At 43.3% G+C, this 25,619-nt stretch overlaps 1 protein-coding gene across 1 annotated transcript in view; it reads left to right on the forward strand.

The window, feature by feature from the left end:
* Positions 1 to 2,467: 2,467 nt before the first annotated feature.
* MMP15 (matrix metallopeptidase 15) overlaps positions 2,468 to 25,619 on the forward strand; it is a 107,197-nt gene continuing 84,045 nt past the window's right edge. Inside the window, exon 1 of the mRNA XM_030203584.1 lies at positions 2,468 to 3,360. Coding sequence (XP_030059444.1) covers positions 3,247 to 3,360 — 114 coding nt within the window. The 5' untranslated portion in view covers positions 2,468 to 3,246. The remainder of the gene's footprint in view (positions 3,361 to 25,619) is intronic.

Here is a 25,619-nt window from a genome sequence, read left to right on the forward strand (position 1 = left end):
TTTGCTTTATATTACCTTTTGGTGGCATGCTATTGCTATGATTCATGGATATTATGAATGCAAAGCCACTGAATGTACCAAAAGGTATAAATCAATTGAAACAAATCTGGTCACTAGTTGCCTTTCAGGCTCATTTTCGAAAGAGAAGGACGCCCATCTTTTGACACAAATTGGAAGATGAGCGTCCTTCTCCCAGGGTCGTCCAAATCGGTATAATCGAAAGCCGATTTTGGACGTCCCCAACTGCTTTCCGTCGTAGGGACGGCCAAAGTTCAAGGGGGCATATTGGATGCATAGAGAAGGCAGGACTTGGGACGTCCTCGACCCATAATCGAAAAAAGGGCGTCCCTGAGGAGCACTTGGATGACTTTAACTGGTCCTATTTTTCTTACGACCAAGGCACAAAAAGGTGGCCAAAATGACCAGATGACCACCAGAGAGAATTGGGGATGACCTCCCTTTACTCCCCCAGTGGTCACTAACCCCCTCCCACCCTAAAAAAACATCTTTCAAAATATTTTTTGCCAGCCTCAGATGTCATACTCAGGTCCATCACAGCAGTATGCAGATCCCTGGAGCAGTTTTAGTGGGTACTGCAGTGCACTTCAGGCAGGCGGATGTAGGCCCATACCCCTCCCTACCTGTTATGTTTGTGGAGGAAACAGCGAGCCCTCCAAAACCCACCAGCAACCCACTGTACCCACACATAGGTGCCCCCCTTCACCTGTAAGGGCTATGGTAGTGGTGTACAGTTGTGGGTAGTGGGTTTTAGGGGGGGTTGGGGGGCTCAGCACATAAGGTAAGGGAGCTATGTTCCTGGGAGCATTTTATGAAGTCCACTGCAGTGCTCCCTAGGGTGCCCGGTTGGTGTCCTGGCATGTCAAGGGGACCAGTGCACTAGAAATGCTGACTCCTCCCATGACCAAAGGGCTTGCATTTGGTCGTTTCTGGGATGGGTGTCCTTGGTTTCCATTATTGCGGAAAATCAGAAATGACCAAGTCTAAGGACGACCATCTCTAAGGACGACCTAAATTTCAAGATTTAGGCGTCCCCGATCATATTATCGAAATGAAAGATGGACGTCCATCTTGTTTTGATAATATGGGTTTCCCCGCCCCTCCATCGGGACGTTTTGCGAGAACGTCTTCAACAAAACTTGGGCATCCCTTTTGATTATGCCCCTCTTTGTGTACCTTGACACTCCGTGGGCACTCCTATTAGGGCATTTATTTTTCAGTTCTTTTCATTTTACAATTTTCATTTCTACAGAAGTACTGTTTGTATTCATAAAAACATTTTCTTATGCTTTTAATTGTATATATTGATTTATACTCTATAGCAATATTTGCATAACATTTCCCATAATCTTATTGTAATGGTTATTGTTTATATTGTTAATGGTAGTTCTTGTTTTATACTAAGTATTGTTTATATTGTATTTTTCTATTTTTTTTGTCAGAAACACAATAAAATTATGTAAACTTAGAAGCTCAGGGGAAATATGATAGAGGACTACAAAATAAGGAATGGAGTGGAATGGGTAAATGTGAATTAATTACTCTTTCAAAAGTACAGATACTAGGGGCACAACCATGAAGTTACTATGCTGTACATTTAAAGCAAATCAAAGAAAATATTGGGGTTTTTTTTTCACTCAGAGTTTCTTTTACAAAGCTGCGCTAGCAATTCCTGTGCTGGAAATGAGAAAGCCCATTCAATTCTTATGGCAGTGGTTCCCAAACCTGGTCCTTGAGGCACCCCCAGCCAGACAGGTTTTCAGGATATCCACAATGAATATTCATGAGAGAGATTTGCATGCAGTGAAGGTAGTGCATGCAGATCTCTCTCATGAATATTCATTGTGGATATCCTGAAAACCTGACTGGCTGGGGCGCCTCCAGGACCAGGTTTGGGAACAACTGCCATAGGAATTGAATGGGCTTCCTCTCATTTGCTATGCAGGAATCGCTTGTGCGGTTCAGTAAAAGAGGCCCTTAATGCATAGTTAAGCTCTGGAACATATTGCAGGAGATGTGACAAAACCAGTTAGGCAGCTGGGTTAAAAAAAAAAGTTTGGGACAAATTCCATGAAGAAAAGTCCATAAACTTATTAAGCTAGACCCAGGAAAAGCCATTGCTTATCCTTAGGGTATGTAGCTTTGAAATTATCTACTTTTTAGGAACTTGCCAGGACCTTGACCTAGATGGCCACTGTGGATACTAGAACTGATGGGCCTTTGGTTTGAGTCACTATGACAGTTCTTATGTTCTTATATGGCTTTTGTTTAAAGCATCTAATCATTTTCCCTAAATATAATCGCTGGTTGCCAAACTCCTTCCTATGCTCCTTCAATAATACTTCTATCCTGGTGTGCATGTGCAAGAAGCTAAAGGTGTGCAAGACCTCCTGCGGCTCCTTTAAGAACCCAACCCTTGCAGGAGGCACAGCCAGAGACCAGAAAAGGACCCACAAGAGCCAGCCTAGCCAATGCCATAGATCGGAGCAGGCAGGAGGAAAATAGAGAGCAGCAAGGGAAAGGAAGAAGAACCAAGAGGAGCGGGATGTAGAAAACGGAGAGCAGGAAGGAAGAACCAAAAGGAGCGGGATGTAGAGGAGCTAAGCCGGGCATCGTGGGCTCAGTGATTGTTGCAGACTTGCTCCGGGAGAGGAAGAGCCGGCCCAACCTTCCTAATCTCGGGGGTGGGCGGGGGGCGGAGGCGCTGCTCCTGCCCTTCGGACCGAACGAGGGCTAAACGGCAGAGCCGGTAGCTGCAATCGGGAGCTCCGTGTCGGTGGGGGGAGCCCATCCACAGCCGGGAGCCGTTCCGCTTCAGGAGCAGACAAAGGGCAGAAGCAGACAGGGCCTTCCCTGGAGGAACAGGAGCAACTTGTGCAGGAGTGCAACCGCTTTTCCGAAGGAACAGCGTGTGACCGGCCCCTGGCAGGACAGATCTGAGCACTTTGCTTTGCAACTAATTGTACCTTTTTGGAAACGGATGCTGACTTTATTATTTGGAACCGGGGGAGTGTTATTTATACCCACTGAACGCTGGAAACAAGGTCCGTGTATAGCTCTGGATAATTTGCAGGCGCGCCCTAAACTGGCTGTGGCCCCTCCGGTGGGAATAGGAAGGGCTGGCGTGGGTTTCTGCGCTGCAGTTTCGTCCCAGCTGGGAGCGTCGCAAAATCACCCAGCAAGAACTAAAACAAGTACCAGCAGAGGGCAAAGGGCTGCACTGGGAGCATGGATCTTAAAGGGGCAGCGGAGCAGCTGGCCGGCCTTGGCTGGAGGTTTCTTTTGCTTCTGATGTTCAGTAGTTTCGGTGAGATGGGAGAGAATGGAGAATTCAATGCTGAGGTACAATTGCCTGTTATTATAGTTCAGCGAGTTGCTTACCACTTTGACGGCATCCTGCAAATAACAACCAGGTGCCTGTTGAGTTTCTGGGCTTCTGTACTACCACTGGTCCTCTGTTTTAGGGCTGCAGTAAAGAGTGTTCAGGTTTACTATCTTTGTAAGCAACTTTGGAAGATAAAAGATGATAGAACAGAACCAGTTGGCACATCCATGCTGTCTAGTTATTTCTGTCAACATTGCCAAGGATTATAGATCAGCTGCTAGACATAATCGGGGCCTTGATGCTGCATGGTGAGAGCCTATTCTATATGCCAAGTTACCCAGTTCCAGGCTGCAGATTTTGGGCCAGTCCTGGTTTTGAACTTCCATTCCAAAGCAGTGTGGGATTTGTAGTGCCTGATCCTGCTGAAAAATCAGTGCTGCATGTTCCATAATGCACCAGGATGGGGTGGTTAGAAAGCCAGGACTGGTCTAAATTCTCCAGCCTGGAAATGGATAATTTAGCATCTCTGTAACTTCATCTGGGTGCTCATATTCCTTTAAGAATATTAGTGTAACCCAGCTTCAGCGTACATCTTTAAGCATGTGTAATTACACCATCCATAGATCTGGTGTATCTGGGCACCTTACTGTGTGTAAATGCTATTTTTGTGTATTTATGTAGTATGCAAAGGGGTGTATATCCTTGAGTACCATGTTTTATAGACTTGATCTTAAATTGTACAAACAGTCATGCTCTATAACTCCTTATTTAGGTCACGTTTTATTGTCTTTCTGCTCTGTGCCCCTCCATCAGGTAAATGAGAACGTAGGAGCCAACTCTGAGGGTGCCAGTAGGTGCTGAGCACCCCAGTATTGGCCAAGCTCCTTCACTGAGTCCAGGAGGAGTTATTTGTATTGTATTTGGCACCCCCAATTACTTTGAAATGTTGACACCTATGGATGAAAATACAACATTACCTATTTATTCACACCCTCAACTCTCCCTTCTCATGTCTAACCACAGAGTCCTCAAATAATCCCAGCAGCCAACAATATAAACCAGTCCATTCCCCAAGCATCTGACTCCTAGGTTACCACCCTTTGACGCCAACCTGTGCCCCCGGGAGCAAAGTCAGAAATTTCTTTGACAGAAGTGGGTCACCAGCACCCCCTTTGACATGGATTCCTTGTAGAGGGTGTTTAAAGGTTGAGGAGCACTCCTGCTGCTTATGGCAGTGGTTCCCAAACCCAGTCCTGGAGGCACCCCAGCCAGTCAGGTTTTCAGGCTATCCACAATGAATAATCATAAGAGAGATTTGCATACACTGCCTCCATTGCATGCAAATCTCTCTCATGAATATTCATTGTGGATAGCCTGAAAACCTGACTGGCTGAGGTGCCTCCAGGACTGTTTGTGAACCACTGGTGTGAAATATTTGCACTCTGTTCCATGATAAGATGTGTTGGTGTCCTGGGCAGTTACTCTCGTTGCCTGCTTCTTTGGACAGCCCTGCTTTGAGCTAGTGCAAAGATTGTTAAAGAGAACTTCATTCTACTCAGCAATGGGAAGCTATCACTATTGGACCTTTGTATTTAGATGGAGATATGGGGAGAAATGCTTGCACGCAAGGCACACACACACGGAATGGGCATGTAGTATAGAATCAACACAAAACAGGAAGTTTAGAAGACTTACTAGGCTTTTCATGTCCAGATTCTACTGCGGTACCTTGACAAAGAATCACTCCTCCTCCTGTCCCAGAAAAATTATACGCTGCTCTTTTGATATTGATATCCATAGATGCTGCCATAACTTAAATTTATAAAGAAAGTTTCAGACAGAAGTATTTGAGTGTCAAAATGTACTACTGTGCACTGCTTAATGGCTGTGTTTTCAAGGTGGGGTGATCCCCGTCACCACTGAACAGGCACCTGCTGCCGCCATATTCGCAATGAAATGTACCAAATATGCATATAAGCTTTGTTACATATTGTTTTCTTCTGCTGGGGGAAAGGCTTGATGATTTTAACCAGGTAGACTTATGTTATCAGAGGCATTTATCTTCTTGCAGGGTCTGCATGCCTGCCTTAGAGAACAGTGAGTCTGTAGAAGTAGCCTGGGGTTGGGAGGGGAGTGGTAAAATATTAATTTAGGTGCTTTCATTTGTGTGTGTGTTTTTCTTTTAACTAGGGAGGTGCAGCATTTAATTGCATTTCTTGGGAGAAATTTATCTATACTTCCTTTCTTGATTCTTGCAGTCACACCTAAATAGACCTGGTGGCTACAGCTCCTCCTCCTTAGCATTGTGTTTGGGTGTAGAGAGCCAGGCCGTGTCACTTCATCTCCTGTTTATTCTTTTCAATGCAATGGAAGTTAAAAAGAATTGTACAAAAAGGGGTCGAGACGTCCATTTGTCTACATATATCGGGGGGGGGGGGGGGGGATAACTCGAGATGGGATGAAAATTGGTATAAAGACACAAGTTTGAAAATGGGACAAATGGGATCAAGGATTCCAGAAAAGAGCCCCCAAAATATGACCCAATGCATTTCCATGGGAGAAGGAGCTTCAGCAGCATATAAACTTAATGTAGTAGTTGGAGAACAGGGCAAGACAGTTTCAAAGGTGGGATTCCCTACTCTTCCAAACCCTCAAACTGCTCCTATCTCCATAGCCTAAAAACTACCCATCTACAGTTGCCCCTGCATACTTCCCCACAGCCTAAAATGTACCCCACCCCCTATGACTGCCACACCACTTCACATCCAGCTCTCACACCCAAAAAATGTCTCCTGCAACTGCCATATCTCCTAAAACTGCTCCACTGCACAATAACTCTTTTCCAACTGCTCCCCCCCCCCCCCATCGTCCTAACTACCTGGTACCCAAAAACTACCCTACCCATGACTGACACAACACCTCATAAACTGCCCATCCCCCATTGGTTGTTCGGCCTAATACTTTGGCAACCTGTGTTTTACACAGTCATTCATGTGTTGTGTTAATTTTTAATTTTTGTCTTAATTTAATTTTCAAATGGCATTTTTTAAACTTCAATTTATATTGTTTATCACTTATTTATATAATTTGATTTTCATTGTATATGCTTTATATGACTAGTTGATTAGTAGATTATAAATAAGTACAAATATATTTTATGTTTTGTTTGTCATAACTATTGGTAACTTAATATTCTTTTGTTTTTAGTGTGGAAGCTCTTTATATGTTTTTATTTATCATTTTATTCAAGTGTTGTAATTTTGAGTTTTAAAGTTGATATATTTGTTTTTGTATGTTATAGATCCTGGCTTAGGCCTAAGTGCTGAAACATGGATCCACTTAAAAAAAAATTCATATCAGCTTCATTGTAAATGTCACGTTTTGTTTTGTTTTTGTCCATGGCCCAATATCTTAAATTAAAAAAAAAATTAGCTTCATCTCGTATTTCCTTAGGGAGACTATTCTTCAAAAGCAGCGCCAAAAAAAAAAAAAAGCTTTATTATGGGTTGATTTCCACTTTGCCCTTGACAATCGCCGCAAAACCAGTCTATCTTGCGATGATCTTAGCACCCTCAAAGTGGATATTAAATCGTTAAGGAGTGAAAAAAAGGTAGTTGATGTTCATACTACGCCTTATTTATCATTGTTAGCAATTTAAATTGAATTCTAAAATATATTGGTAGCCAGTGATATTTTCAAAAACAAGGGTGTAACTTGATCACGTTTTCTTACATTACCCAATAATCTTGTGGTTGCATTTTGCATAGTTTGAAGTCTCTTGAGATCATAATTTGAAAGTCTCACATAAGCTATATTACCATAATCAACTCCAGATACAAAAAGCTTGACCAAGATGGAAAGGCAAAGATATTGTTGATGGTAACCCACCTTGTAGATTCTGTCAAATTGAAAACGCAGAATAAAGGTTTATTATTAAATTGAAATTAAATTAAAACTTCTAGGTTTTCTCTCTGTCATGATCTCATTTGCCAAATCATTACTCACTCTTGAAAACTTATTTCATACCGCTTGCTTCCTCCACATAGCTACCTCCTAAGACGCTGTTTCCCAAGTCCAGTCCTAGAGTACCCTTACCAGTCAGGTTTTCAGGATATCCACAATGAATATGCATAAAGAGATTTGTATATAGTGGAGGCAGTATATGCCAATCAAGTTTATGCATATTCATTGTGGTTATCCTGAAAACCTGTCTGGCAAGGGATACTCCAGGCCTGGACTTGGGAAACACTGCTCTAAGAGATCTCAGTTATTCAGACTTCCTTTTCCTTCCACTGGTCCATCTCTATATCTCTACATCCTGCAGTAATTGATGGATAATCAGTCCATTGCCCTCCTAACTAGCAACTCCTGCCTCCTCTCTACAAGCATTCCACAATTTTCTGAATAGCACATTAGTGAACGCAGTGATCTAAATAATGATTGTCATAAAAAAAAAAAACTTCTTGTGGGAGAAGAAGAACTTAGGGCGTCTTTTACTAAAGGTTAGCTCGAGTTATCTGCAGCAGGTCCCATTTTATTCCTATGAGCCCTGCTTCAGATAACAGATAACTTGAGCTAATCTTTAGTAAAAGACCCCCTTACTTTTTAAATAAAGTTACGGTGTGGATTTTATTTCTGGATCTGCTTATTCCTGTGTTGCTACTGTGGTGGATCTGAAGTGCCTCTGAGGCACTGTGTGGACTTTCTGGGGCAGAGATGTCTTTTTTTCCATGGAAGAATATCCTGAATGCCATTGAAGAGGTCTTACAAAGTCTTCTCCCAAATAGAAGCATTTTTTTTTTTTTTCAAGATACAGGTGTTGACAATGATTATTTAGACTACTGGGAGGAGACTATTAAACTCACAAAGAAGATGGGCAGCAGTGAACTATTTGATCCCTTGAGGGTTAACAGTTGTCAAGGCAAGTTTCTTAATAAATGTTCTCTAGGGCTGGTAATCCTAGTGATACAGATCTCTAATAAAAGAAAATATGGCAAAAGAAAAGTTAGTCAAAGAACTTTTAATAAAGTCACCGTGTGGATTTTATTTCTGGATCTGCTTGTTGTGTAGCACATTGGTGAATACACAGCTTCTACCACTGGGTTAACATCGAAGTCCATTTTAACCACAAAGAGTAATTCTGAAGTCCCCCTCCTTCCTCCTCTCCCCATCAGTGGTAGAGATCATCTGGGTGTGAGGTGTGTATTGCACAGGCAAGGCAGTTCCTCTCCTGGCAGCTGTCTCCCTATGGGAACAGCACAGTGGTTCCCAAACCGGGGGGGGGGGGGGGGCACTAAACCAGTTTAAAACCCAGGTTGTTGGCTCCTTAACTTTAGTGCATCTAGCCCCTGGTCCTGGAGGCACCCCAGCCAGTCAGGTGTTCAGGATATCCAGTGCATGCAAATCTCTCTCATGAATATTCATTGTAGATATCCTGAACACCTGACTGGCTGGGGTGCCTCCTGGGCCAGGTTTGGGAACCTCTGGACTAGCATATTCTTGTGGCAAACATCTTTGAGAGTCGCCAGGCAGTAGAGGTTGGTGCCAGGGAGAGCATGCATGGCCAATATAATAAGATTTATGAGAGTTTACTGGAGAAACTCTATCTGCATTAACTTTTTGTGAACTATCTGTGTGTGAAATATTAAACCTCTCTCTACAGCATCACTGAAATTGAATTGAAGATACATTTACTAACAGTTCTCCCAAATAAATACAAATAAAAATAAATTACCATATAGTATATTTCCAGTCACTTTAAAATATACTGTTTGTCCACAGAGGCACCTGTCTGACAAATCTGAATATCAGATTACCTGTCATGTTTCCAGCTTAACTTTAAAAATGGAAAGGCCTTCCAAAGTTTAATTTGTATTGAGGGGGAAGAAGGATAGGGGAAGAATTGGCAGCGTAAAGTGATTTGGTACAATACCAATATTCAACTTTAAAAAAAAACATTTTGTTGAAGTAAAGTACAGAATAATTTTGGTGGCTGTCTTCTTTAGTATTAAAATTGTGACAGTCTTGTTTGCAAAGCTGTCAGGTTACCCATTTTCAGGAGGGAGACGTTTTGGTCTGTCCTGGTTTAGAACTCACTCCTCAATGCAGTTTGGTGTTTTAGGTCCCTGATTCTACCTGTTAAAATCAGTTCTGCACGTCCATTATTGTACCAGATGTGAGAAATCCAGGACTGGCCTAAAATCTCCCTCCTGGATAACTTGGCAGCTTTTTATTTGAATTAAAAAAAAAAAAAAAAAGCATAGGGAAAAAAATAAACATTCAATAATCCAAACTTGTCAAAAAATATGATAAAAAAAGGACTAGTCAAAGTTGTCTTTTTATTAATGATGCAATTAAGGTTAGTCACTAATAGTTGATCAGAATTTTGCCATAGTTACCTGTGTGGCAGTCAGGATTTGATAGGTAGCATAGAAACAGAGAAAAATGAAGGGCAGCTAAAGACCATATGGACTATCCACTCTGCCCATTCATGCTATCTAATATCCCTCCCTCTCCCTTGGAGATCCTATGTATTCGTCCCAGTTAGGTTGAGTTGGGAAAGGGGGTAAAAAAAAGTGCCGGGGTTGTGTTTTATGATGGGGCCCAATGTGCAGGGGTTGGGTGGAGGATGGCAGTGTGTTGGGAGCAAGGGTGGTGAGAGACTGTTAAGTTGAGCTGAAGGAATGGAGAGGAACTCCAAGATTTTCTGGTGAATCCTCACCGGTTTGCTTGCAAATGGTATATTTATTTATTTATTTATTTATTTATTGCATTTGTATCCCACATTATCCCACCTCTTTGCAGGCTCAATGTGGCTTACAATTCATCATGGATGCTGGAGGTAGAAGAGAATATACAATTGGTTTTACAGAGTTTTGGGTTACATGGTGGTGAAATACATGATAGTTTTAAAGCAAAAGACATTAAAGGACATTTCTGGATATATTAAAGATAGTGCAGTTACACATGTTTTGTCAAAGAGATAAGTTTTCAATAGTTTGCGGAAGTTGGTCAATTCATATATGAAAATAAGTGCAGTGCAAAGATTTGGATTTTGGATGGATTGTATTGAAGACAGAATTTGACAGCTGAGGTCTCAATTATTTACTGGGCAAGAGGATGTGCATGAACATTGCATAACACCTCTTCCTATATTTAGGAATACTTTTTCCTGCATCACTAAATAAAATCTGTCTTACTCGTAGCAGTAAAGCATTTGAGCCCTCAGCTGTCAAAGCAGACACTTCTCCAGTACAGGCAACCCCAAATCCAAACCCTGCAAAAATGCTTTCAAATTAACGCCCACAACAGCTTAGCAAAGTGTGTCTTGATTCTGGATCTTTCTTTAGTATGTTCTAGGCAGACTGTGCAAGCATTGAGCGGAGCGCGAGTAGCTCTGTTTCACTACTTGTCCTTTGTTTTATTTTATTGATTGATTGGGATTTATTAACCTCCTTTATGAAGAGATTCACAGAGATGTACAGTTTAACATAAGCTGTTAACAAAATTGTAAGTTTTAACAATAGTAAAATAACCAAGTACAAACATAAATGTGATAAATTTGAAAAAAGCAAATTGAAACCTAATAATAGTACTACTGTGAAACAGTATTGAAAAAAATATACACATTTAATAGTACTGGAAGTCAAACACCAGAGAGATAATACAATGTTAGCATAATACTAACGATACACCTAATAAGCATACATTAGAACAATCAGCACAAGACTATCTCTACTTCAGGAAGCAGGTGAAACCTTGGCTCTTCAACCAGGCCTTTAATGGAAGAAGTAACTAACTTGTTAGTCTTACTCACATACACAAAAGGAGTGTCTCAGGCTGCACATAGTACAGCAAGACATGTTTATCCACTTCTACCCTAGCTGAGATAATATTTAACCATCTCTCTGACCTCATATGCAACTTTCTTTAAATCAGTCACCTTACTTTCTAACTCTTCCTACTTTCTTACTTATCTATATGTTACAACTTTGCCTTACCCTTTACTATCAATTACAATGTTCTATTACGTATTGTGTTAACATTGTAAATAGTATACTGTCATACTTTGTAGTGTTATTTGAATATTTTACTGCGTTTGATCTGTTCTTACTGTACATAACCTTGAGTGAATTCCTCCAAAAAGGCGGTAAATAAATAAAAACGAACATAGATATGATGCTAAAGATTTTCTACAATACGGCTTACCATATAGCTGAGGGACCAAGAGCAGATATATGATGGGAAGAAGATGCATGGTACAGAGTCAGTTGGGATAATTAGATGGTTAGCTAAACTCAAGGCAAGTTCTTTGTATAGTTGAGCCAAGAGAGTAGGAACTGGTCTAAGTTACAGTGTGTGTATAGCAAGCTAGTCCAGGTGCAGACTTGTGTATAATCGGTTACCCTACATATTAAAGGCTTGGGAAGAAGACCAGGCTTTCACCTGCTTCCTGAAGTAGAGGTAGTCTTGAGTTATACGTAGCCCCTCTGGGAGTAATTTTGCTGGTATCACTTCTTGAACATGCACTGTGCAATTTATCTCCCCAGTTCCAGATTCGGTAAATCGTGCCGAAAATTAGGCGCCAGGAAAAATCTGCATTCAGCGTCATTCTATTAAGGGTGCTCCGGGCAGAGCTCTCTTTATAGAACAAGTTTTGGGCCCCATTGTCTACCCAGCTAACAACTTAAAAATTATTCACCAAGGGGGTCGATATTCAAAGTGATTTAACTGGCCAGAAATGGTTAAATCTCTTTTTTCGGGGTTATCCACTGATATTCAGGGACACTAACCGATTATCGCTAAAGTAAAAGCCGGCTATTTTTTGGGTGGTCCGGGGGTGGAGTTAAGGGCAAATATTCAGCACTTAACCGCCCGCCTAAGTTTATCAGGCAAATCAGACTGCATAAAAGTCGGTCCTTTCTATATGCGGTGTCACTTATGTGGTTAAGTGCTGAATATCACTTTTAAACTGCATAAGAGAGAGCTGGTCACATAAACCCAGATATTCAATGCTGATGCCTGGACATGACCCGGCATTGAATATCTGGGAATAACGCTGGTGGTGGCTAAAAAAACATTCTTCGCTGCCGGCTGAATTTTATCCTTTGTATTTTGCAGCTGAAGAAATTCTTCTGGCATACTGGAAACGATTTTTTTTTTTTTTTTTTTTTTGCAATTTCTCGTGACTTGGTGGCAGGTTCTTCATTCTGTACCAGGTATTTGTGCTATTCCCCCCCCCCCCCCCCCCCTTCAGTCTCTTAAATTACATACACTCCAGGTGATGTGAGGACAGCTTAAAATATTTGGCTTCTGGGAAAGACCCTTGGTGTCATGTGGTGGGAGTTTCCTGTGTCCTTGAAGCATTCCAATAAGAAGATTACAGAACTGTAAAAATTAATAGATAAGCAAAAATAGAGAATTTGGAAAATTGTTGTAGTAGAAAATATCAACCACTCATAGAAATCTGGGAGGAGGGAAAAGATCAGTTTGCTGGATCTTTGCACATAGTGGCTCCCAGAAACACAGAAAGAAACATTTTCTAAAAGAATAGACCGGATTGCATACAAACATACTGAATTTTGCAGATAAGGCCATTCTCTTTGCTGTCTACAGGAAATGTCAAGAGCCCACATACCAAGAGAAAAAGATTTGCCTTTTCAGGGTACTTCATATCTGTTTCCTGTCAAAAAAGACAGATGGCCCCATATTGCATTGAATGTCTGTTAAAGAAAATAAAATGTGCTGTGTGCTCTGTTCTGTTCTGGCCAGGCTAAAGACTTTCCAGGACTGAGGAGTGATTGTATTAGAAGATGCGAAGCAGCTGAAGTGATTGCCTTCACTGAGCCCCGACTCCAGTTTCACACTGACTCTCGGGGCGTGTCTTTTATAGTAGACTTATGTCTGGTCAAGTTTGAGATATGGGATAATGTAACTATATATTTATTGTTTTTTTCTTTAAGTTTGTATGTGGTTTATGTTGATAAGGTGCAGTTGTTGGGCAGAGAAATCCATCAAGTGCATTCTAAGGCAGTATTTTGTAGTATCCCAAGAAACACTACTCACACCTATATACATAGTACCCACCCATATTAGCTCTGGGCCCACACAAAAAAATCAGGTCTGGCTACACCACTGAGGTCTACAAAATCCTGAGTGGTGTAGAATGGGTAAAAGTGAATTGATTTTTATTGCTCTTTCAAAAAGTACAAAGACTAGGAGATACATGGAAATACTTTTAAAACAAATAGGAGGAAATGTTTAGTTGAGCTCTGGAACTTGTTGCCAGAGGACGTGGTAACAGCAATTAGCACATCTGGGTTTAAAAAAAGGTTTGGACAGGTTCTTGGAGGGAAAGTCCATAACTACTACTACTACTTAACATTTCTAAAGCGCTACTAGGGTTACGCAGCGCTGTACAATTTAACATGGAAGGACAGTCCCTGCTCAAAGAGCTTACAATCTAATCTGAGATAGATATGGTGAAGCCACTGCTTGCCCTGGGATTGGTAGCGTTGAATGTTGCTACGATTTGGGTTTCTGCCAGGTTCTTGTGACCTGGATTGGCCACTGTTGGAATCAGGATACTGGGCTAGATGGACCATTGGTCTGACCCAGTATGGCTATTCATATTTTCTTATATGTGCAGAAGAATATTAATAACATGGTGCGGGTTAACTTAAGAGCTTCAGGTTCTTGCACTTAAGGTATGTTGCTTTTGGCTGTTAATACGTGTTAAGTGCAGAAGCCCTGTGGTAACTGTGGGGATATGTCCAACATACCCCCTGCAGTGTCTGCACGTACAAGTTCCCTAATGATATCGAGGATAGATTATTGTAATTCTTTGTACTTGGGAATGCCAGTTGCGATAATTAAAGCACTGCAGATGGTGCAGAATGCTGCAGTGAGGGTAGTTATGTGGCTGTCACGGTGTGATCATATCACTCCTGCTTTGAAGCATCTGCATTGGCTGCCTGTGCAATATAGGATTCATTTTAAGACCAATTTTCTCCATCAGGTTGTGTATGGCAAGATTGCAAGGTGATCAAGTTGTTTGTACCTGCAAGGGGGTTGAGATCTGATTTTACAAAAAAAACGGGCAACTGACTCATTGATAAGCACGCACTATGCTTGTTTACGGGTAGCAGCCTTTTCGGCTGCAGGTCCTGGATTGTGGAATACCCTGCCTAGTTATTTACACTACTGTACTAATGCAGGACATTTAAGAAATTTCTGAAGACCCACTTATTTGTTCAGGGCTTTTGAATATTTATTTATTTATTTATTACATTTGTATCCCACATTTTCCCATATAGCAGTAGGCTCAATGTGGCTTACAGGTTCTGGAGAGTAGAGTACTCGCTATTAGTGGTAGTAACAGCCAAAACATCACTAACTGGTACCAAAAGAAGCATATCATCTGTATAGGATGCAGAAAAAAAAACAAAATCAGTAAAGGACATATAGACATTAAAGAGAATGGGTGAGTGGAGAGCCCTGTGGAACCCTAAAACAGGGGAACCCATGCCTGTGAAGAAACATCATTAATTTTTACCATATGTCTATTAGTCAAAAACTCACTAAACTATTCAAGAGCTTTACCCAAAATTTCAACAGATCATAATCTACTGTATTGAGCGCAGCAGTGAGATCAAACTGAAATAGCATAAGAGTTTTTCAAATCTCGAGAATAAACCCAGAATAAACTCCAAAGAGCATTACTCCGTATTGAGGCATAAAGATGCAACAGCTCCATCTCCACACCATCTACTGAACAACGAAGACAACGAGTGAATTTTAGGACACACAAGACTCCTGATGCAGGCCCTTTGGGCCGAAACACAGCTGTGTCGAGTCGTGTTCATCAATCAATCAATTTTTAATTTTTACCTGGAACATCTTTTATTTTAGTCCTTTTCGCTGTTTGTTCTACCTTGACAATCTCCAGTAACATGCGACCAACCATCTGCAGGGAAAGACAAAGACTGATCTTGTGGTGAGACTTTTTAAAGTTTCTGATTGCTTTGGAAACAGTGGGTGTTGTCATTGTTTGTATTATATGTGAATTTGTGAATGTTATATTGTTACCCGCTTAGGTTTAGGCGGGATATACATTTTATAAATTAATAAAATAAATAACGTGCTTTACTTTTAGGGTTTTCAGCATGGATAAACCCAACACCACCTATTGTGTTAACTACACATTTGACAGTGTGCGCTGACTGCAACTTACAGTGCTTAATACACCCCATCAGGGGGTGTAGCCAGACCTCACAGTGGGAGGGGCCAGAGCCCGAGGTGGGGGCGGGGGCACATTTTAGTCTGTTGCCCTACTGCTGCCTCCCCCCACCGCAGCAAATACCTTTGCTGGCGGGGTCCCCAACCCCTGCTAGCTAAAGCCAGCTGGTTTCAGGCGCTGCTGTGTTCCCTGCCTTGCTCTCACTTCCTCACTTAAAGAAGCGTGCAGAACGTGAAGAGGAAGAGAGAGCAGGGCAGGTGAAGTGGTGGTGCTGGAGACCGGCGTTGAACAATGCTTCAGCTGGCAGGGGTTGTGGACCCCCGCCAGCAAAACCAAGTAGGTCGTGAGGCCCGCATGCTTGACGTCTGACTGAATCGGTTCCTGATAGGGCATTCAGGCGGGCCTCATGGCCTATCTTCCCCTTTCTGGAAGTGCAAGAGTTGCATGTGTATGTGCAGGGATTGGTATCTGAGGTCGTGTATAGTACCTGTTCGGTCCATCCTAGGCCTTGGCCTAAAAGCTATATTGGACCTCGGCCTAGGTCCAAGGGCTCACGTCCAGACTAACAAGAACTTCCCAGATAGTCTCCAGCGTTACCGACTCTGGCTGTTTTAATGGCGTAACACGCTCAGTCGAAGCACAAAGAGGCTTCAGACCTCCCAGTGGTCTCGTATTCTCAGTTCCTCGATCCGGAGGACTTTTTCGAGTTCAGGAGGCCTCCACTGAGACACGGGTCCTTCGGGGAGAGGCGGAGGGTTGAGCGCCGGGGGAGAAAGGGTGACATCTAGCCTCAAGTCTCCGGGGTCTCCTCCCCCCGGAGTAACAGCAGGGATCTTCCTGGCGTAATGGGTAGGAGCTCTCGATGCGAACCTCTCAATGGATTGCTGCTGAGGTGAAGAGGTTCTGGCCATCGAGGGACCGGCCTTAACCGTCCCTTTTACGTTTTGTATGAGGCATTAAGTCTGAGGAAAAGTTTTAATTCAGCTCTACCCACGAGAGAGTCTAACAACCAGCAGTGTGCCGCCATCTTGACCCCCCCCCCCCCCCCCCCCCCCAGTATTGGGCCATTTAAGTTGACAGCCCAACTATTAGATAAGACCAGGCAGTTGTTAGGGTGATAGCTTCCGGGGGGGGGGGGGGGGAGGAGGGGGGAAGAGTTGCCAAGGAGCAGCTGCAGTCAAAGCAGAGCAATAAGTTGTAACAGTCACACACATTCAAAAGAAACAAGGAAAGGGAAATGGGACTTGATATACCGCCTTTCAGTGGTATTTTGCAACTACATTCAAAGCGGTTTACATATATACAGGTACTTATTTTGTACCTGGGGCAATGGAGGGTTAAGTGACTTGCCCACAGTCACAAGGAGCTGCAGTGGGAATCGAACCCAGTTCCCCAGGATCAAAGTCCGCTGCACTAACCACTAGGCTACTCTTCCACAGGATGAACTTTAACTAGTTGGGAGGGTGGGCAGTTTCCAAATAGCCCATTTACCCAGATTATTCTGGGAGAGGTGGTGATGGTGTGATCAAGATGGGAAGAGGGGTGGAGGGAGGCAAGTGGTCTAACATTAATTGGGGGCAAAAGGCATAAGGTTTGCCTAGGGTACCTAATATCCTTGCTCTGTCTCTCTATGGGCCAGGTTAAGGGTGGGGCTAAATAATTATCTAGATAGTTGATGATATTCTGCCTCTTTCTGGATAAGCTGTATGTCTAGATCTGCTGAATGGTAGGCCTGAAGTAAACAAATAGTGTCATCACAGCACTTTGCATTGTCTGTATCTTTAGAATTGTTACTATATATACTTGATTATAAACCAAGATTATTTGCCAAAATCATTAAAAATTGCTTCTCAGTTTATATTCGGGCCTACCCTGCCTTCCCTTTGGTGCCTGGAATTCCTCCTATTCCCTCTTTTCCTCCGCCGTGGTGTCCTGCTGCCACCCCCTAACCCTCCCCTAAACCAGAAGCGCTCCCACTTCTTTCTTCCTACCTCTCTTCTTTTCCCCCTCCTGCCAAACAGATGAAGGCACCCTCCCTGACTCATCCGTAAGCCCCCTCCCAAGCCATAAGAATGGCTATCATATCTGAAGCTGTCATAGAGCCTGGTATGTCACATCTTGGGGGGCTGGAGGAGGTCAGCCACCACTGAGAGAGTAAGGAGAGTGGTCATGCCAGTAGTCATTTAGGGACCTTCTGGTCCCTTAGTTATAACTGAAACAGGTCTAGCCTAAAAGTCTTAATTTTAGCAATGAATATGCATGACAGATTTGCATATAATGGAGGCAGTGTATGCAAATCAAGTTCATGAATATCCTGAAAACCTGACTAGTAAGGGGTACTCCAGGACTGAACTTGGGATATGCTGGTGCAGCATGATTGCACTCCACCCACACTCCGGCAGCCAGGGCTGGGGCAGAAGGGACTTGCTGCGGGCACATGGGCATTTTATTTATACTTAGTGCAACTGTGACTGCAAAATTAGGATGTTAGTTGCCATGACTCAGACATCTGTGTTTAAAAAAAAAAAAAGAAATTTACCTCTCCCAGCCCTCACACCCCTCTCTGGGTCATTAATGTTACTTGACCTGGGTCATTACCAGCTGCTTACTTTATATAAATTTGTGTTGTAGTGCAGAAGGAGGGACCACATGATCTGTGGGGAAGGGGAGGCCCTGGGGAGTATTCAGTGCCCACATGTACATACCTTGGAAGGGCGAGGGAGCCGTGCAGTTTTGTTGGGAGTGGAGCGTGGGCATGCCAAGCCCAGAATAAAAAGAGCAGGTAAATGAAAGCAATGCAGGAGGAAACTCTGTCTGTGTCAAGCACAGGGGCTGCTGATCATCCTTCATTATTGGGCTGCTCTCCTGATCTCTTGTCCTGCACATGACTGTTCTTTTGATACCTAAGGCATAATAGAATAAGCACCCAAAGCCAATTAACTGAAGGCTAAGAGATAGAAGGAGGGAGGATGAAAGTAGAGGAGGGGAAGATGAGTGGACAACTGAAAGTGGAAGGGAAAAGGCGGGAGGGGAAAAGGTAAAGTATGGCTGTAGGTGATGGAAGTGTGCAAAGCATTTAAAGGAGAAGGGAATATCAGGGGCAAGCTGCTGGAGCCCGGACGCGAAAGAGGGCGTCCGGGCTCCTCCCTGTGGCTTTTATAGCCCGTTTTCTCTCCTCCTTCTCCCAGTGGGGTGCCCCTTTCGTGTCGGGCACGCGACCACCTTGTGCCTGCCTGGGCACCCCGCTGGCCCGAACGGGCATGCCTCCCTCGGTGCACGGCGCCATGTTAGCTTCAGCTCCGTACACCCGAGGGGGCACTGCGCCTCTCTGGAAACAGTGTGACTGAAAGAGGAGTGGGAAAGGCAAGATAGGGAAGACGTTGTGCAGCTGGAGAACAGGGTAAGGCAAGAGGTAGGGAAGAATGAGTGGGAGCCAGGCAAGTCATGGCTAGAGGAAGAGGAGGAGATGGAGATGAGGTGTAGGAGGGAGGATGAAAAGCAAAATGAAATTTAAAAACAATACAGGAATGTGGGACATTTTGAAGCTAAAATGATAAAATACTTTGAAACTAACAAGAAGGGACTTGACAAAGATCAGGGTTTCCTATCACATTATAAACCATAAAATTATACTGCTTTGTCACTTTCTGATCACCCATCAGAAAGTGCTCCTTGTTTCTCACCAACACTATGTCCTAACCCCACATTTCTCTGTAGGACTGTCATTGGAATACTTTTATATTTCATTTATATATTCTAGTATTGTCATCCTTGGCTCATACTTTCCCAATTTGAGGAAGAAGGCTCTGGCCTTCAAAAGCTAGTCAAAAATATATTAAGTTAGTCCAGTAAAAGTCATCTTTTTTTTTTCCTTTTGTTGTTTTATTTCTATTTATTAACTTTAAAAGTGGACTAACATAGCAACCGTACTACTTTATTCAAAAATAGTAAAAGCATGTGTCAGCATATTGCTAGGGTTAGTACTGGGTCAGGGCATTCCCTCAGATCTTGAGAATGGCAGAGATTAGTGTTTTATTAAAAAAGCAGACCGTAGATCCTTAAAAACCCCAGCCAGATGGCTAATTTTGGGTGGGCCTGAGCCCAAAGAGGTTGGGCACAAAATTATTTCTGTGTTCCCCTCCTAATCCTTCCCCTTGGCCAACCGCCCCCCCCCCCAACTCTATATAAATAGTCTGAGCTGACATGGATCCCAGAACCCTGCCAGCTGAAGACCACCTCTAGTGGCCAGATCTCTTCCAAGCTGGGCAGCCAGTAGCAGTGTCCCTGGTCCCCTTCACATGCTTAGTTTTTGTGCATGGTAGCATATCCGAAAACTGAGCACACTTGGGGAGGGGAGGTTGTGGTAGCAAATTGGAGATGCTACCGCTGACTGCCCAACTTGAAAGAGTTCTGACTAGGAAGTGGTCTTCAGCTGGCAAAGGCTTTGGGGTTCCCCACCAAACACGGCAAGGATGCACAAATTTTGTATTGGCCTGAGCTTACAGTGAGTGAGCCCTGGCCCACCTGTGGCTATGTCACTGACCCCAGCATTATCATTCAATGTCCATTGATTAAAGAAATTTAGTTGAAAAATTTGTCGAAGTTCAGTTAAACTAATTTTTAGATCAAAGGTTTTTCATGCCTGATAATAATGTTAGTCCTGTTAAGTTTGTTGCTGCTTCCAAGTATGCCTTATTTATTGTGTTTTATATTTGATCATTTTACTATTGCTATACTGTTAAAAAAAACTGTACGTTTTTTTAATGTTAAACTGTACCTGCTGTACACCGCCTTTGGTGAATCTCTTCATAAAGGTGGTTAATAAATCCCAATAAATCGAGAGCATAGCCATGGGTAGGCCTGAGCCCAACCAGTGAGAGGGGCTCAAGCGTCTCTCCCTCTCTTGCCCCTCTTCCCCATGCATCTCTTCCTCCCATCTGACCCCCCCTTCGGAGCTTCTGTGCAGCCATCTTTACTCTCAGGTAGAAAAAAAGGCATTTTATTTTTAATTTATTAACTGAAATATGTTATTTTGGGAAATGTTCATAGCAGATGTCTTTGTATTGTGTCCCCTAGAAAAGGAAATATACATTTTCCTTTTTATTTCTCCAGTGTTGCAGTGCATTCTGAGTTTAACTTTCCCAGTTCAGTTTTTGCCTACTTATTTTTATTTCTGATTTTGTTATCCCTTGTTCTGCTAAGGGTATGTTGGTGGGATGGTATTGGCAGGTAGGGAGATCAGGAGGCAGGGAGCAGAGGGAATACGGGATTTTTCTGACCTGAGCCCTAGCATGTCTAACACTAGCCCCGACCCTTGCTGTAACTGATGTGGATTCCCGAGCATCACCAACTGAGGACCTCCTCCAAAGGTGGCCAGAGCTCCCTTCTACCAAGTTCTGCAGTCGGCAGCACCATCCTTGAGCCACCAACCACAAAGCATGCACTGGGGTGCTGGTATCTGTGGCTTGTGGACGTTTCTACTGTCTGCCAAGCTTAGTAAAAGCAAGTTCAGGTTGCCTTCAGAGGAAGTCTTCAGCTGACAGACCTTGAGGATCCTTATTAACTAAAGTATTTATATTTTGAGTTGGAGGAGTGGAGAGTTGGGGAAGGGTGGAAGCAGAGAGAAAATACTGTGCCCACCCAAAATTGGCAGGCTGGCTATGCCACTGAAATAAATAAGTAAGATGTCTCTGATTCTTGGAGTGCCTCCCCATATTTGAGAGCTTGCGCCCAACTGCTTACCATCTGTAATTAAGTTTTCCCTATACCTTTGAGCTTGCGGTGTCAGAAGTGGTAAGAGCATGCATCACCACATTTCATTTCATTATCCTTGCTAGTCTGTCCACACAGTTGAGCCTCCCACTGGAGGGTGGAAATCAGCAGTAGTTCTTGTTATCTGTAAATGCCTGCTTCCTTTGGTATCAGTGTGTAGTTTGGCCTGCATGGGGCCCTGTAGTGTCCTTCCAGGCCTGCGTGGGTCAAAACGTTTGTAGTAAAGCCAATGGAGAGGGAAGCAACAGCTGCATGTAAGAAGAAGTGCTGCTGTTGCGTTTCTCCTGCTAAGTGGGAGAATAAGCAAAGGTGCTGCTTTCTGTTCTTGTTAGCAGGAGGGGAGGTGATGGAATGTGCAGAGACAGAGGGATGAAGGTACACAGGTGATAATGAAGAGTGGCTGATCTGAGTAAGCATATTACTCTTTTAGAGATGCAATGGAATCAGTCAGGGGAGAGAAGAGGAAGCAGGAGTAAGAGGATTGAAGCAACAGGATAATGCAAGCAAATTTTCAAAGGGTGTATTTATGAAGTTTAGAAGTACAAATGCCGCTGTGTTTTTTTTTTTTTATTTTGTGGGGTTTAAAAATAAACGTATTTTGTTAGTTGGTGTTAATATGCTGCTTTGGGTGACTCTATTTTATTTATTTAGATTTTGCTCACACCTTTTTTCAGTAATAGCTCAAGGTGAGTTACATTCAGGCAATGGAAGGTTAAGTGACTTGCCCAAGATCACAAGGAACAGCAGTGGGATTTGAACCAGTCACCTCTGGATGTCAAGACCAGTGCTCTAACTCTAGGCTACTCCTTCACTCCACTTTGGGGCCAAGGAATTTTAAGTTTCTAAAATTAATATAATTTGAGTCCTGAATATTCTGTAATTAAACAATGTCTGGAAATCAGAATTTTGAAAGTATGGCATCTTTATACGATTTTGCATACAATAGCTCTCCCTCCTCTCCTCCAATTGGACTACTTGCTCAGACTGGGGGGGGGGGGGGGAGTGAGGGTCCCAGATTTACTTATTAAAAATCTGGTAAATTTACAAATCAGTGTTGTTGCTAATGGATAATATAAAAAGGCATGTGGACAAAGATAAGTAATTCTTGTTTGTTTTACTGGACTTGTCTGTAGCTTTCAGTATCAGTGGGCCATCAATTGCTCCTTCACCATCTTAACTACATTAGTATTGAAGGCCTTTTATTATAGTGGCTTAAGTTTCAATCTGCAAGTACTTTGTAAGATAAGACGGATGTATGCTCTAGTCCTAAATCTCTTATTTGCAGAGTATCCCAGGATTTGATTTTATTTTCATTCTGTTTAGTAGATTTGTACATCCATTAATAAAGACAATTTAAAGCTAACAAATGGACTGCTATATATTTGTTGAAGACATTCATCTGCCTCTTAACATGAATAGAGATCAGGCTACTGTGGTAAAGAGATTAACTGCCTTCCTTCAGGGCAGTGCAGTAAAGTGTATAACAGGACAGAGGTTTGCGCAATTAACTCTGCATCTTTGGGTCAGTGGCATTGTCACAGGTGGGTCTGGGTGTGCTGTGGCCCACCCAAAATTTTATCTCCTTTTATTGTGGCTTGCTGGGATCCCTAAGCCCCGCTAGCTGAAGACCTCCTCCCCTGCCAAACGAGCTTACTTCTTGGGTGGCCACAGCACCATCCCCAAGCTGCTACTTCCAGCCACACGCCCCTCCACCATGCACATGCTCAGGTTTCACACGCGTGAAACTGAGCATACGTGGAGGCTGGCAGTGGTGGATTAGGGACAGTGCTGGCAGCCACCCAAGAAGTAGAGTAGGGGGGAGGTCTTCAGCTTGTGGGGCTTCGGGATCCCACCAGCACAGGTATTTCATTTTCTTTGGGGAGGGCGCGGACATGACATTTTTGGTCCACTCACTTTGATCTCGGGCCCACCCTAAATTGGCAGTCTGGCTACTGCTTTGGGTATACCAAATTCTTAAATGGGCTGGGTACAAAATGGCATATTGGATCCTTCATACACGTATCTGCTTTTTTACTACCATATATCCCTCGACCTTCACTGTAAATCAACAAAAGAGCCTGGAATAAATATATCCTAGCTCCTTGATAGGTCAACTCACTGATGTCCTTCACCACAGCTGAAATCCTTGTCTTCATAGTTGTGCAGTTGAGCGATTATAGTCCATTGCCACACGCTACTCTCAGGGGCTGGCACCAGGGCCTGGTGCTTGCAGTAAAGTTAAACTTTAGTGCGTTTGAACTCTGGCTGCAACAATTTGGGTATCCATTGGGAAAAAAATACACTGGATCCTTATCCTCTGCTTTCTCTGGCACTCCAGTCATTCTAATCAGAGCCACCCAATGGTAAGGGCCGCCTACTGTTGCACTGCCACCTCTATTCAGGTGCTGGCATTTCTCCCCCTCTCAGGTCCGGTGTCCACTTCATTCCGGTGCATCGATTTAATCTTGCACCCACCAAGACCATCAGGGCCACCTTATCTACCATGATTCCTAGTCTTGAGTCTCATTGCTCAGAGACTTTGGCCACCAAGTCCTCTATCAGTCTTTTAATCTTATCATAGTTGTGAAAGCTGTCAAGGGGCTGCCACTTCCCAGGTCTGCTCCATTTTCAGGCCCAAATTATTCTTTTCTCGCTTTTTGTCAGTTCTCAGTTTGGCAGCCTGTCTGTAGACATTTCCAAAAACAAAACAAAAGCAGCCATGCTAATAAAATATTTACAAAGAAACAAGCTGCAAACAGGTCTGCCCAGTTCACTGCATCACATGACCCCATAAATTTTCATTCAGGCCCTGAAACAGAAACAGCATGAGCCCATAAGGGTGTCTATATCTGTCCCCCTTTCCACTTCCCCGTATTCAAGAAAAAACAAGACCACTATAAGTAAGATTTGTGGTATCCCATCTGCCATTGTGGATCTCCCATCTAGGCTGCTTTTAACTCTACTACTACTACTACTTACTGACTCTCCAGCTTTATTCAGGTACCCATATTATTTTAATTATTCCCTTAATAAATTAAACTCTTAGGGGTAGATGCACTAACAAAAACATTAAAGCCCTTCCCTTACCGATTCCTTAGCGAATCGGTAAGAAACGGGCATGCATCAAGGACATCGCATGCAAATCGCATGCGATTTCCTACCAAGCCAGTCAGCCAGCTGAGCATGCGCAGAGCAGCCAAGCGTTATGCTGGCTGCTCTGCGCATGCCAAGGACGTCCTTTAGCTCCGTGGATTCGGGTGGCAGCGGCGGGGCTGGGGATCCCTGTGCGGCCGCAGTGAAGGGCCCGGTGCTCGGCGGCTGTGAGGAAGCAGAGGAAGAAGAGGCCGCATCGGCGGCACCCATGGATCAGTGCGTGATGGTGGAGCGGGAGCTGGAGAAAGTGCTGCAGAAATTCAGCGGCTATGGGCAGCAGTGCGAGCGCGGCTGGGAGACCTGCCCTACCCGTCCACACAGACATCCCCGGGGCTGGAGCGTAAGTGCCGAGCGGATCGCTTCGTGGGTTCGATTGAACAGATTTTTTTTTTAAAAGAAGGAACCGCTGTTAGTCGTTGTTTAATTTTTTGTTATTAATTTCCAATCCCTATAGAGTAGAGAGCAGTCCCGCGAGCTGCGCCTTCCGATTCCCTCACAGCAGCCCCATCGAGAGGTGCAGACCTCCCGTTAGGTTTTCCACAGTGAGGGGATCGGAAAACGGTAGTTCATCTCATTATAATACGAATTATACACATTATAATACTAATTTGCTCATCTGCATTCCGTTTTCGTTAGCTGCTACCGTGACAGGACAATGTCCTTTTGTGCATGTCGTGGTTTACTACTTGCACGTTAAACTGGCTAGAACCAGTTTAAAACCCACGTTGCTGGCTCGTTTAGTGCATCTAGCCCTTAATCCCTTATTTGTCCTGTTTATCTTGAGTAGATTGTAAGCTCTGTCAAGCAGAGACTGTTTTTACAATGCTGCATATGTATAATAGCATTATCGAAATGATTGTAGTAGTAGTAGTGTAGTTAGAACTGGAAGAGAGCTATGCTTTGTATTACTGCTGTGTGTCTGAAAGCATGGTTATTAAGCCACAATACTCCTAGAACTTTGAGATGCTGAAGCCAGATTCAGGTCTCATCACAGCATTATATACAACCCCCCCCCCCCCCCCCAAAAAAAAAAAAAAAAAGATTCTAGAGATTAACTTGTGCCATTCAGTTTTCTACGTATGACTTCAATGATTTATTGAATATGGTGGAATC

The sequence above is a fragment of the Microcaecilia unicolor genome, chromosome 5 (assembly GCF_901765095.1).
Source record: "Microcaecilia unicolor chromosome 5, aMicUni1.1, whole genome shotgun sequence".
In the NCBI taxonomy this organism is placed as follows: Eukaryota; Metazoa; Chordata; class Amphibia; order Gymnophiona; family Siphonopidae; genus Microcaecilia; species Microcaecilia unicolor.